Here is a 13,685-nt window from a genome sequence, read left to right as displayed (position 1 = left end):
GGTAGATAACGCCGGCAGTGTCGCATAATGGAACAGTATTATTCATTAACCTTATTTCTGGAAGAACAGGACACTCATGGTAATGTTATTGACTGTTAGAAATACATTATTTTGTTCTAAAGATCCACAGGTTGACAAAGCTAGACAAAGCTAATGCTCTGCACACTTTATTTGATATATTGTGAAGACATCCATAGACTTTCTACCTGGAAATACCCGTTTGTTTACAAACATTCAAACATTCTATGGAATTCTGTGGAATGCTCTGATCTTTTTCATGTGACTCTCAACCACTCTTATTTAACTGATTTAACGTTGCATTACCCTTATACTGTTGGATCTTTTTTGCTGATGTTTTTAGGCTGTACTGCAGTGCTTTGATTGCCGGATGGTTTTGAAGGCTTGTGCACGAACTTCACAAATTCTGTCTGTCTGTCTGTCTGTCTGTCTGTCTGTCTGTCTGTCTGTCTGTCTGTCTGTCTGTCTGTCTGTCTGTCTGTCTGTCTGTCTGTCTGTCTGTCTGTCTGTCTGTCTGTCTGTCTGTCTGTCTGTCTGTCTGTCTGTCAGGATCACTAAGTTCCCCAACACCCTGAACCAGGACGACACCAGGAAAGCCATCAGCATTGCCTTCACTAAATGGAGTGACGTTTCACCTTTGACCTTCTCTGAGCTCATTGACCCCAACGCCACTGCTGACATCACTATCGGTGAGACTCCCTGACCTCTGACCCTAACCTTGACCCCCTGACACCAACACTTGCGTTTTTAATTCTATCCATACGTAATGTTTGTGTGTGTGTGTGTGTGTGCGTGTGTTTGTGCGTGCGTGCATGTGTTTTACAGCATTTGCAACTGCGGTAGAAATCTGACTGTTTGAATGCGTCACCGTCCATCTATTTGGTTCTGTCCATTGCGAGAGGGTTTGCAGATCTAACAGATCTACAAGCTAGTCAGAATCAGTTTTGTTGACACATCACAGGTTTACAGGTGTAAATCATTGGGTGTAATTGTTTTTTGTGCAAGCTCCATCATTTTTTATTTGCTTTTTACCCACTTTTTCTCCCCAATTTAGTCGTTATGCCAATGGACCCTTCGCTAAGCCCCACCCACTCCACTCTGTGACTGGTGGTGCGAAGTTAGTCACACCCAGGCCTGGCAAACTCTGCTTCTCACCCATTGACTTGCATGTTAAATGACGGCTTTTCCCCATATAAATAAAAAATAAAATAAAATCGATCATTTCAGGAGCAAGAGCTTCAAAATCTCTTCTAAATCTAGTCAACAAGGCCTGCAGTAGGTTATGCACTGGAAAAATGTGCATGACAATATTTCAATAAACTAAAAATATGGGAAATGTTAGAGGGAGTAATAGCCGTGGATACACGACGGTCGACTGTCACGACCGCCATGGATGAACTTCAACCTGGTGTTTGCACTTTCTCCATTTATGGCCCGTACATCTACATAAACTTTCATATTTCAAACATAAAGCGCTTACCCCATGGCCACGGATGTTACATTTATGTTCGGGCTCTCAGAAGTACCCGTATCATCTGTATTGTGCAACCCTATCGGTTGGGAGCTGTATTGCTCTCTGATACATTATAATATCAGAAAATGGCCACCAATCCAATTAAAAAGGGTACTTCTGAGAGGCCCGTGCATAATTGTAACATCCGTGGCCATGGGGTAAGCACTTTATATTTGAAATCTGAACTTTTATATAGATGTACGGACCGTAAATGGAGAAAGTGCAAACACCAGGTTGAAGTTAATCCATGACTGTAAGAAGAGTTTTCATGTACCGCAGGGTAAGACTACAGTAGCAGTTAATAAATAGACGAACAAATGAATTAATATACTTTAACGTGCGGAATCCGAAGCAGGCAGGGCTGTGATTCTGAATTTTGTTATGATTACGGTGATTGGTATTATTGACACCACCTGGGCAGGTGAGTCGTGTAACTTTCCCGACGTTAAGCTGTGTATGTGTTCAACACACACAGCCCTGCAGCCTTGCAGTTTAAGCGCATATTTCAGCTTGGGAAAAGCACCCGCCAACGGGTTTGGGTACGTGGAATCTGTTGCTGGTTCATAGTCACCATTGCGTTATCGTGGTATTGCTATATTCTTGATATTATGTTGCAAATGATTGTGTGTGTGCGGGCGAAATAACATTGACTGCTATGACAGACAGGTGACAAAAGCTTGCCAGACCATATGCCAGCTTAGCAACGGTTGCTAAGCTAGCATTGGACAATCACTTTTGGGGTGGGGTTTAGCGAAGGGTCCATTGATTCCTCCCCACACACATCTCTGTGTTGTCACTGCTGTTGTATCCTACTGACTCACCTGCCAGTGAGGAGCCCCCACTGGGTGGACGTAGAGCCTTCATCCTACTCCTCCCGCCCAACACTCCCTGCTGACAGGTGTCGCCCCAGACCGTAGGATTACATGCAGTGGTGTAAAGTAACTAAGTACATTTACTTAAGTACTGTACTTGAGTAAAGTTTTGAGGTATTTGTACTTTACTTGAGTATTTCCAATTTCCAATACTTTTACTTCTACTCCGCTACATCTCAGAGGAAAATATTGTACTTTTACTCCACTACAATTATTTGAAAACTTTAGTTACTAGTTACTTTTCAGATATAAATTATGACATAATGAAACATACATTAACCACTTTAACCATATTTTATACCTAGGCTATTTGAAAATAGCCGATCTACAAGCTCACAACGCGTCGCGATGCGACGCGTTGTGAGCTTGTAGATCTGCTATTTTCAAATATTTAGTACTTTTACTTTTGGTACTTTAAGTACATTTTGATGCCAATACTTTTGTACTTTTACTCAAGTAATTTTTTTAATTCTGGACTTTTACTTGTAACAGAGTATTTTCATATTGCATTATTGGTACTTTTACTTAAGTAAAGAATTTGAGTACTTTTTCCACCACTGGTGACAATTATCACCCTCCCCGGCCGGCTTCCCTCCCTCGAACACGGCCAATTGTGTTTGTGTAGACACTCGACAAAGCCGGATGCACCACCACGGTGGATTCGAACCCACCACCTCCGTGGTGGTGAGCAGACACTTTAGACACACGGTACAAAAAGCAGCACAACAGAGGTCCACATAACAAGTTAGTCCCCATGAGGCAAAAAACATCACAGGTAAAAATCCACAGACGATAGTCCATAAGTCGGTCAGTTGTTAGCTTGGAGATGTGTTTCTTTTTTTTTGGCACGCAACACTGTCGTACTGCAGAGTATAAATGCGTAAATCATGTGCCAAAAATAGCAGATCTACGTACAAGTTCACAATGGCTTATTTCGCAGTTATTTCGCGAAACCGGCGCACGTCAATGGCCTTCAATTAGGCTTTATTGACCTTGCACACAAAAATTGTCATTTCAAACTGTGTGTGTGTGTGTGTGTGTGTGTGTGTGTGTGTGTGTGTGTGTGTGTGTGTGTGTGTGTGTGTGTGTGTGTGTGTGTGTGTGTGCGTGCGCAGGTTTCTATACATTCAACCACACAGACTGCTGGTTCTCTCCGCTCCATCCATGTTTTGATGGTCTGAACGGGGAGCTGGCCCACGCCTTCCTGCCCCCTAGAGGAGAGATCCACTTTGACAACCATGAGTTCTGGATCCTGGGAAAGTCCCGCTTCAGCTGGAGACAGGGTACCTGTCTGTCTGTCTGTCTGTCTGTCTGTCTGTCTGCCTGTCTGTCTGTCTGTCTGTCTGTCTGTCTGTCTGTCTGTCTGTCTGTCTGTCTGTCTGTCTGTCTGTCTGTCTGTCTGTCTGTCTGTCTGTCTGTCTGTCTGTCTGTCTGTCTGTCTGTCTGTCTGTCTGTCTGTCTGTCTGTCTGTCTGCCTGCCTGCCTGCCTGTCTGTCTGTCTGTCTGTCTGTCTGTCTGTCTGTCTGTCTGTCTGTCTGTCTGTCTGTCTGTCTGTCTGTCTGCCTGCCTGCCTGTCTGTCTGTCTGTCTGTCTGTCTGTCTGTCTGTCTGTCTGTCTGTCTGTCTGTCTGTCTGTCTGTCTGTCTGTCTGTCTGTCTGTCTGCCTGCCTGTCTGTCTGTCTGTCTGTCTGTCTGTCTGTCTGTCTGTCTGTCTGTCTGTCTGTCTGTCTGTCTGTCTGTCTGTCTGTCTGTCTGTCAGATCTGATGTGTGTTATCTCCACTCTGTGTACTGTAGGTGTGTGGTTGAACGACCTGGTGCAGGTGGCAGCCCATGAGATCGGCCATGCGTTGGGCTTGTGGCACAGCAGGGACCCTCAGGCGTTGATGCACCCCAACGCCACCTACACGGGCCAGAGGAACATCGCCCAGGACGACGTCTGGGGCATCCAGAGGCTCTACGGTCTGTGTTCTACGTTTTTCTGGCGAGGCTGTGGGCGAGTCGCAGACAGTATGAATGCTCAAATCTCACAACGCAGTGAGACAAACTTGAATTGGCCTTAAGTCACCAAACGGGGGTTCAGCTATTTCAAGTTTGCTGAACCCCAAAACCTGCTGTAGGGGAGGCGTTATTATGGATTCACCAACGTTATAGGATACATTACCTGTATCTGATTGGCTCCCTGGCAGGAATGGTTTTACTGAGGTTAGGGTTAAGGGTAGGTTATCTTATCTTATTTCCACGTTGCTTTCTACATTATTATTAAAACTCAGGCAGGACAAGCAGGAAATATAACTGGAAATTAACAGAACTTTGATCCAGATTTCGTCTGTCGTCTGATTTTCGACAGGGCGACCATTTTTCAGTTTAGAAGAACATTTTTGCCATTGTTGCTGTGAGCAATGTATATATCTACATATATCTATATCTATATCTATATCTATGTCTATATCTATATCTATATCTATATCTATATCTATATCTATATCTATATCTATATCTATATCTATATCTATATCTATATCTATATCTATATATAGTGGTAAAATACAGAAGGCTCTAACAGGAATGTTAATTAAAGATTAGAGTTATTGAGATAGCATGCACAAGGCTGCAGTCTGTTTCACACCTCTTGGGCTGCATCTTCTAAACGGCTTTGTCTGTTCCAAACTGTCTATACGACCCTCCCTATGTTCCCTCCGGTATCAAATAAACACGTCTAATCCATCATTTCTGACATTTAATCCATCATATTTGACATGGCCTGAACTGTGCTTTTGGCATAACCAAGGCTGTCCTGACGTCCAAGGGCATCTTGACCTGCACTTTCAGTCAGTATTTTTGGCCTATCATTCAATCAGTTCATAAAACTTGCACAAATTGCAAACCATTTTTCTGATAGGCCTATTGGGCTTTTACATGGTTCTTTTTTTTTGTATTAACAACACATACTCTCCCCAGACTTTTGTGCTTCATATAATTGCAGCATTTTGGACAGGATCTAATGTCATATTGACTCTTCCCAGAACACTGGGGGAACGTAAGCCGTATAGTCCAACTTCCTCCATTCAGTCTGGTACATTCAGTTCTGGGACTGAGAGGGAGCTCCTGTGCTTTAGTTGTTTAGTTCTCTTTGTTTTGTTTTGCCCTGATTTGTCCCAACGTTGTATTTTGTGTTGTCTTTGTAGTCATATGACTACTCACTGTGGTGCCCATATGAAGAAAGAAAAAAGTATAAAAAAAAGAAAAGAAAGAGAGGGAGCTCCTGATCAGAGGCGCTATTTCATTAATCTGCCAGAGTATATACACAATCTACCCCCTTCCCTGCCAGAGAAAATACATTGCAAAAATAGGTAAAATGTGAATTTTGTCTCAGTTTATTTTTTAACATTGAAGTGAATGGAGCAGAACATTTTCGCATCGCGTTATCTCCTGCTTCCTTTGTGAAGTAAAATAACAAAAAAAAAGGTTTTGTTTTTTTTCCAAAAATCGCGTTTTTCTCGTCGACGGCTGGCTGAGCCATGCAGAGAAAAACGAGAAATCTCGTCAATGGCAGGTAAAGAGTTAAGACCGGGAACGCATCGGTGTCATTTTTAGATTTTTTTGGCTATTCAAAAATAGTAGATAGACAAGCTCATCTGTACATTGTAGATCTGCTATTTTTTAAAAAATGTGTGCAAATCTTTGAATATATATTTTTTAAAGCGAACATTTGTAACTCAAATCTTTGCATCTGGGGGGTCTCTGGAACAAAACATTTTCAGATGGGGGTCCGCGGCCAAATACATATCTAAAATGTTTTCGAAATCTTAACAGTATGTTGCTATATCAGTAGTGCTCCAACTTTTCCTTGTCAAGGACCCCCAAAATGATATGTATTTGGCCGCGGACCCCCATCTCAAATATGTTGTTCCGGGGACCCCCAGAAGCACAGATCGGAGTAAAAAATTTTCACTTTAAAACATATACAGTATGTATCCAAAGATTTGCAGATCTTGTATATATCTGCTATTTTAGAATAGCCAAAGAAATCTTAAAATGACAGATAAAATGGATTAAAAAAAAACTAGAGGGTGACCACTTAAGCCTGATTAAAAAAATTGCTGAGCTGATCTACAAGCTCTCAACTTGTAGATCACCAAGAAAAAAACGAATTGTATTTCAAATTTGCGCCTGTAATGACATGTCCAAAATAGGGAGGCCAGTTTTTAAAGTGATTAAAGCGACACTTATGTAAGTTTTTTTTAATGAATAAAATGCAATTTTGTCCAATCTGTATGGTACAGTATGTTAATACAATATAACTTATACAATTGGGGTGGTTGTATTTTGTCTCCCTGCTCTTCTATTGAGACATTTACATCGTGTCAAAGGTCATGTCTCACCTAGACACGGGATCTGCCACAAGATTCAATTTATCCCCTGAGCAAGCAGGCAGGCTCTATTAGCTCAATGGTGAACATTTTCAGTTCTTGCGCAGATCTTCAAATCCGGGGTGGAAGAGGAAAGTTACACAGTGCAGCTTTAATGAATGTATGCGGAAAGAAAACAAGTGTCTATGAGTGTCGATCCAAAATCAGATTAATCGACAAGAAACAGTCAGAGGTGGAGCAAATATGGGTTAAATAGGTTAACCCATTCAGTCCGGGAACGCATCTGTGTCATTTTAGATTTGAGCTTTAACCATTCTTTTTGAAAAATCGTGAAAATGTGTGCAAATCTTTTAAAGAGAACATTTGTTCAACTCAAATCTTTGCTGGAACAAAATATTTTGAGATGGGGGTCGGCGGCCAAATACATATAATTTTGGGGGTCCTTGACATGGAAAAGTTTGAGCACCACTGATATTATAGCAACATTAGCATTAGCAACAAGTATTTCAGAAAACTGTTAGGATTTAGAAGACATTTGCAGATGTGTTGGTGGCTTCCATTATTTCAGAGGGTGCCATGACTAAATGAGGGATGAGGGAGATCTCTGATGGAAAGTAAATTCAGTGTAAACGTTAGTTCATGTAGTCACGGAAGGCAGAATGTTTATATATCATATTCACACTCCCCGGACCCCCCCCATTCGCTAACAAGTTATTCAGTTGTACTCCTTTAAATCATACGTCTCAAAACTTTGTCATTCTCATTCGCTATAAGCTAACTCACTCACGCCTCTTATACCCACAGTGCAACACTGGCGTTCCATTTAAGCAGCCCCAGTTCTCTGTTCATTCTACGTGCTTAGCTGTCAGTCTCGGTTGTTCAGCTGTCAGTGTCAAAACTCCTCCTCCTCCCCGGCCTCCTCCCTGGCGCTGTGGTTATGTTGTGTTAACTGTTGTGTTATAACTGTCGAGTGATAACTGTTGTATAATAACTGTTGTGTGATGTTATTATTGTTTACGTTCTGCTCAGGGGGTTGTGATGGAATGATCTGTGACATGTTTGCACAGGAATCTGTAATATCACATGAGCAGAGTCACACCGCCAAACTTTGGTTGCAATATCATTGCACATATGGTAACAGCTATATGGTAATAAATGGTTAATGGTTCATTACGGTCTGGTTATTTCTGAGCTGAAGTGTCTAAATGAACTACATGACTACGAGTGAACTTGATGTAACTTGATGTTGTCTATTACTTCTATTTTGGGGGGGATTATAGAGACATGGTGATTACATACAGTAGCTTTCTGTCCCTTTTAAGAGGTGGATTATATTCAACTGCTGTCCTTCTCAAGTTAAATAATTAATAGTATAAATCAGAGGTTCTCAAAGTGTGGTCCTTGAGGGGGGTTCCAGGGGGTCCCCAGCTAAATTTGTAACTGTGGCGAAATCTAAAAATCGCAGATGTACAAGCTTGTATGTACATATGCTATTTCTGAACATTTTTGAAAAATCTTGAAAGTGAATCATTTTACATTTTGTTTTACGCAAATCTTCTCTTCTGGGGGTCCCTGGCACAAAACATTTTCAGACGGAGGTCCGCAGCCAAATATACTGTATATCAATGTGTGTGTGTGTGTGTGTGTGTGTGTGTGTGTGTGTGTGTGTCTTCCAGGCTGCCTGGATAAGAAGCGGGTGTGTGAGCCATGGGCTCGGCTGGGATTCTGTGAACGCAGAAAGAGTTTTATGAAGAAGAACTGTCCTCAACGATGTGACCTCTGTTACGGTTAGAATACTATTACTAGTATTACTACCACTAGTAGTATTATTACTACCACTAGTAGTGCTACTACTATTTTTGAGCGATTATAGTGTATATATTATTGTATAACAATGTCAGTAGGGATGCACGATATTGACATTTTGGCCGGAATCCGATATCCGATTAATTTGCGTGGTCAAATCGTCCGATACTGATATTGCTATACAAGTCAGTCTGTCTGTCTGTCTGTCTGTCTGTCTGTCTGTCTGTCTGTCTGTCTGTCTGTCTGTCTGTCTGTCTATCTGTCTGTCTGTCTGTCTGTCTGTCTGTCTGTCTGTCTGTCTGTCTGTCTGTCTGTCTGTCTGTCTGTCTGTCTGTCTGTCTGTCTGTCTGTCTGTCTGTATTGTGGCTGCTGCATGGATGTGATGTAGAGGATCATATTGTCATATCATATTGACACCGGCTGTGTATATCCATCTGATTCTATTTCTTATTGGACCATCCATCCAGCCAATCAGGGTTCTTTATTTATGCCAGTGTTTGTATAGAATCACTTCTATCGAAAGCAAGTCTGAGATAATCATTTCTGGACATGATTTTGCAGTCCTTTCCTGTTGATACCGTGCCCTTTAAGCTCTGAGATCCTCTCCTCTATGGAGAATCTTGGTGTGACTTTTGGTAGCACCTTCAAATTTGATAAACAGTTTAGCTTTGTGGTCAAAACCAGCTTTGTCCAGCTGAGACTTACAGCCAGGATTAAGACCTGTCAATCCCCGAAAGTCCTATTGAGGGTAATTCATGCCCTCATTTCCTCAAGGCTTGATTACTGTAAACTCTCTGTATGTGTGGCCATTGTCCAGTCGCCGCTCAGGCGCCTGCAGCTCCTTCAAAATGCAGCTGCTCGCTTCCTCACTGATAAAAAAACAAATGTGACCACATCACTCCAGTCTTGGCCTCACTCCACTGGCTCCTTGTCCGTTTCAAAATTGATTTTAAGCTTTTATTGTATGTTTTTCAAGCTATAAACGGGCTGGCTCCTCTGTACCTAGTTGAACTCCTACACTGTCACACTCCAGCTAGAGTTATTTTTGTTTGTTTGATTGATTGATTGATTGATTGATTGATTGATTGATTGATTAGTCAGAAATGTAAACAGCACGTGGTACAGTAAGACATTAAGGCTAAAAGGATAACACAAAAAGTCCAGGGGACTTGTTTCCATTATGGTATCAAATTCATCAACATAGCATAAAAGATGTACACGAAAATACATGTCATCAAAATGACGGCAGCGAATGACACCTCCTTTCGATGGGAATTTAGCCATCCAGTTGCTGCCGAATGTGACTAGAACTAGGCTAAAAAACTAAGTTGACTGAGCCTTTGCGGCGACTGCCCCCAGGCTCTAGATTAGAACATCTTTATTGAAGACCCTGGCCTTGAATTCTAGTTGAACTTGACACCCTGGCCTCTGCTGTGTACTGTTGTTGTAACCCCTTGATTGTATTTGATTGTGTAATGTTTTTGTGTCTCTCATTTGTTCACGTATCCTCATGTTTTTGATTGTATTATTAACCTGTGTAGCACTTTGCTCGACTGCAGTCCTTTTAAACATGCTTTATTTGAGTTGATTTTAAGGCTAGGACACACAATACAAGCCAGGTGGATTATGGGTGAAATGTTCCATCTGTCTGTGGTATGACATTTATTTCCTGTTTGTGTGCACTTCCTGTCAGAACCCCTGGACGCGGTTGCCACACCGACCCCTCCTCCGGACAACGTGAAGGTGAAGCTGGTCCCTCGGGGGAAGGTGGTGGGCTTCCGCTGTGGAACCAAAAACCCTCGTGTCCCGCCCAAAGTCAGGTCAGAACACTGAACAGCATGATGATGTAATCCAGTGTTTCCCAACCTGAGGGGTAAACATGTTGCACAAAATCCCGACTTTGGTCAAATCAGTCCCAAATTCTAGATAATTTTGATTAAAAAATAGCACAAATATAGTCGATCTACAAATCACAACACGTCGCATCTCGACGCGTTGTGAGCTTGCTTGCGTGTGTGTGTGTGTGTGTGTGTGTGTGTGTGTGTGTGTGTGTGTGTGTGTGTGTGTGTGTGGGGGGGGGGGGGCTTTGCTTGTGTCATATATGTAAGAAGGGGGGCTCCAAGCATAAAAGGTGGGAACCACTGATGTAATCAATCATAAATCATAAGAATGAACTTGTTTAACAAAGTGCTGTAAGCTGCATTGGGTGATATCTTGCATCCAAATATAATATATAATATATATAAATATAATAATATGTTATAATATTATAATATAACTATATGACAGTTTCATTGATACATAACGTTACAATATGTGGACAGTCTGGACACACTGCTGTTGGTTATTTCCCCTCCTTTAAAGGTTTTTGTCAAAATAATTATACGACTCTAACCTCCACTCCTCAAGCTTCTCATCTGCTTGGTTTGAAACAGTTTGTCATTGTAACTCACCTTGTTTACCTGTAGGGAGCGTGGAATCACACAACGCAGCTGTTACAGTAACATCAAAACACCAGTAGAACTGGTTGTATTCATTATAATAATAATACGTTTTATTTGTAATGCATTTTATATTTGACACAAATCTCAAAGTGCTACCACAATTCTCAAAGTATTGGGAAGTGGGAAGCTCCCAGTATTAATATGTGTGTGTGTGTGTGTGTGTGTGTGTGTGTGTGTGTGTGTGCGTGTGCGTGTGCGTGTGCGTGTGCGTGTGCGTGTGTGTGTGTGTGTGTGTGTGTGTGTGTGTGTGTGTGTTGTGTGTGTGTGTGTGTGTGTGCGTGTAGTTGGTATAAAGATGGAGAGAGGTTGCTGGTTTCAGTCCCGGGTCACATCATACTGAAGGACAGAGACTTGCGCGTCCTCGCCAACCACTTCAACGAGGGCGTCTACACCTGCCGCGTCCATCGCCGCGGAAACCTCGTCTCGGCCAACTCCTGGGCCATCCGGCTGAAACCGGATCCGCACACGCACAACAGCTGAAGCCGGGCCACACAGACGATCATGTGTGCATGTACAGTTGTGTATATAGTCTTACTTTAAGCCCGATTTAGGCTGGACTTAATCCTTCAGCCAACTGACACTTTCAGACGCATCCATTTCCCATGATGTCTTGCAGGACTGTGGGCAGTGCCGCCATAGTGCTTGTTTTCCGGTGTGTAGTTCATTTGACTTGTGTTGCATTGTTGGCTCATTGAAAGAAAACTACAAGTGAAATGGCTTCCAAGTGCGGTCAACACACTTGGAAGCCAACCTATTGGTTGGTGGTTCACTCATGTTGTACATAATGATAATAATAATAATAATAATTTGGTCCCCACTCCTTGGGGTCTTTTTGTCGCTGTGTATTTGCACGTACGTGAAATTTGTCCTCTGCATTTAACCATCCTATACAACAACTAGGAGAAGTGAGCAGCCATTAGTACAGCGCTCGGGGAGCAGTGTTAAGTGTCTTGCTCAGGGACACTTTGACACATTGCAGGGGCCTGGAATCAAACCTGGGACCTTCGGCTTCCCAGCCGGGCTCTCTAATCATTCAGCTGAACCCAACGCTTTCACACCTGCCGGACTTCACACAATTCAGCGCCTACAACACGCTGCAACGAGGCACTCTGCCTCTTTTTTCTCATATAATGGAAGTGAATGGGGAAACCCTCCGGGTCTGAAGCATCCCACGCAGATGTGTGAGTCCAGCCTTGTACGTCGTCATACGATGGAGTCATGCGGCAAAAACAGCCGATGTACAAGCTCACAACGTGCCGCGAATGTGGCACGTTCTGAGCTTGTACATCGGCCGCTTCCACCACGCGGCACGTTGAAGCGAATGTCTACTTCATTCTGACGACGGGTGAGTGACGGGTTGAGTGTCTTCTTGCTGAAGGACATTTGTAATGGACAGTTGGACACCATGCCTGGGGCTTGCTACGGGGAACGGTCAATCGCCATGCTATATGTGATGAGGACAGGACACATCATTATTATTATTAGCTGTCCTGGGCCTCAAACTTACTATCTATGCCAGTGGTTCTCAAAGTGAGGTCTGGGGACCCCCCGGGGGTCCCTGGCAAAATGTGTTAATATAGCATCAAAATCAGTTTAACCACTTTAAACCTATAATATAGGTTTGGGAACCTATATTATAATATATATGATATAGGTTTAAAGCATGTGTATAGCAAATGCATATTATGCATCACCAATTCGAAAAGAGACGATCTACAAGCTACAATAGCTTCTAGATCAGCTTTTTTGAAAACATCTTGTATGGGGGTCTTAGGCCAAATGCATTTGGGGGTTCTTGACATGAAAATATTTGAGAACCACGGATCTACAGTATATAACCATTGGGACATAAACAAGAAACTGTTAGAGAGTGTGTAAATAAGAAACCAGTTACTGTAGATAGATAGATAGATAGATAGATAGATTGATAGATTGATAGATAGATAGATAGATAGATAGTGAGCTTGTAGATCTGTTACAGGCGCACAACTTAAGTACAAATCACCCGTTAGAAGTGGATAGAGGTTTTATATCCGTTTCCTGTCAAACGTCAGGTTTGTTTCTGAGTCTTCAGGAGTTTAACCACTTTAATTTTATGATCATGTCATATGTGTGGAATTCATTGCGTCACCCTTTTTACAACTGTACACCCTGTAAATACTGTTTTCCATTTTACTACCATGTACTGTAATAAACATGTGGATTGAAGACCAACAACACATCCCAAAAACGCCACTGGATGTTTTTATTGACATGAATGAACAACAGTAACATCTAACATGGAGGTGTATTTGAACGGTATAATTAATCCTAAAGATGATAATCTCTGAAGAAAGACAGTTTCCAGTTGATTGCTCTTCCGTTGTTAATATATAGAAATACCTTAATGTGTCTGCAGAAGCAAAGAAGACAGACACATTGAATGTGTTTCACAAAATGATGAAATGTGCAGCTTCCTCATTCAATGTCGTGGCACTCCACCCGTGTGTGGTCTGTGGTTATTTACCACCTTAAGCATTTAGGAAGTAGCCAAAGTTCACAACACGTTGCAATGCAACGAAAAGTTAAACTAAACTAAACTAAAGCAAAAGTGTCTCATGGC

General features: G+C 42.2%; 1 protein-coding gene across 2 annotated transcripts in view; it reads left to right on the top strand.

Moving 5' to 3' along the window:
• mmp23bb (matrix metallopeptidase 23bb) overlaps nt 1–13,318 on the top strand; it is a 17,320-nt gene extending 4,002 nt beyond the window's left edge. The window contains exons 3-9 of one of the 2 annotated variants that reach the window (XR_013933208.1): nt 568–707; nt 3,519–3,686; nt 4,198–4,362; nt 8,450–8,560; nt 10,273–10,399; nt 11,368–12,702; nt 12,738–13,318. Coding sequence is in view for 1 of the 2 variants with exons in the window: in XM_080428986.1 (XP_080285112.1) it covers nt 568–707; nt 3,519–3,686; nt 4,198–4,362; nt 8,450–8,560; nt 10,273–10,399; nt 11,368–11,563 (907 nt within the window). In the remaining variant the exon portion in view is untranslated. Of the gene's footprint in view, nt 1–567; nt 708–3,518; nt 3,687–4,197; nt 4,363–8,449; nt 8,561–10,272; nt 10,400–11,367 lie in introns of both variants that reach the window. The other variant, XM_080428986.1, reaches the window with a different exon arrangement.
• The last annotated feature ends 367 nt before the right edge of the window (nt 13,319–13,685 follow it).

This window comes from Gymnoscopelus braueri, assembly GCF_963280865.1.
Source record: "Gymnoscopelus braueri genome assembly, chromosome: 5".
Taxonomy (NCBI): Eukaryota; Metazoa; Chordata; class Actinopteri; order Myctophiformes; family Myctophidae; genus Gymnoscopelus; species Gymnoscopelus braueri.
Note: the sequence above shows the minus strand (reverse complement) of the source record. Positions and strands in the feature narration are given on the sequence as shown.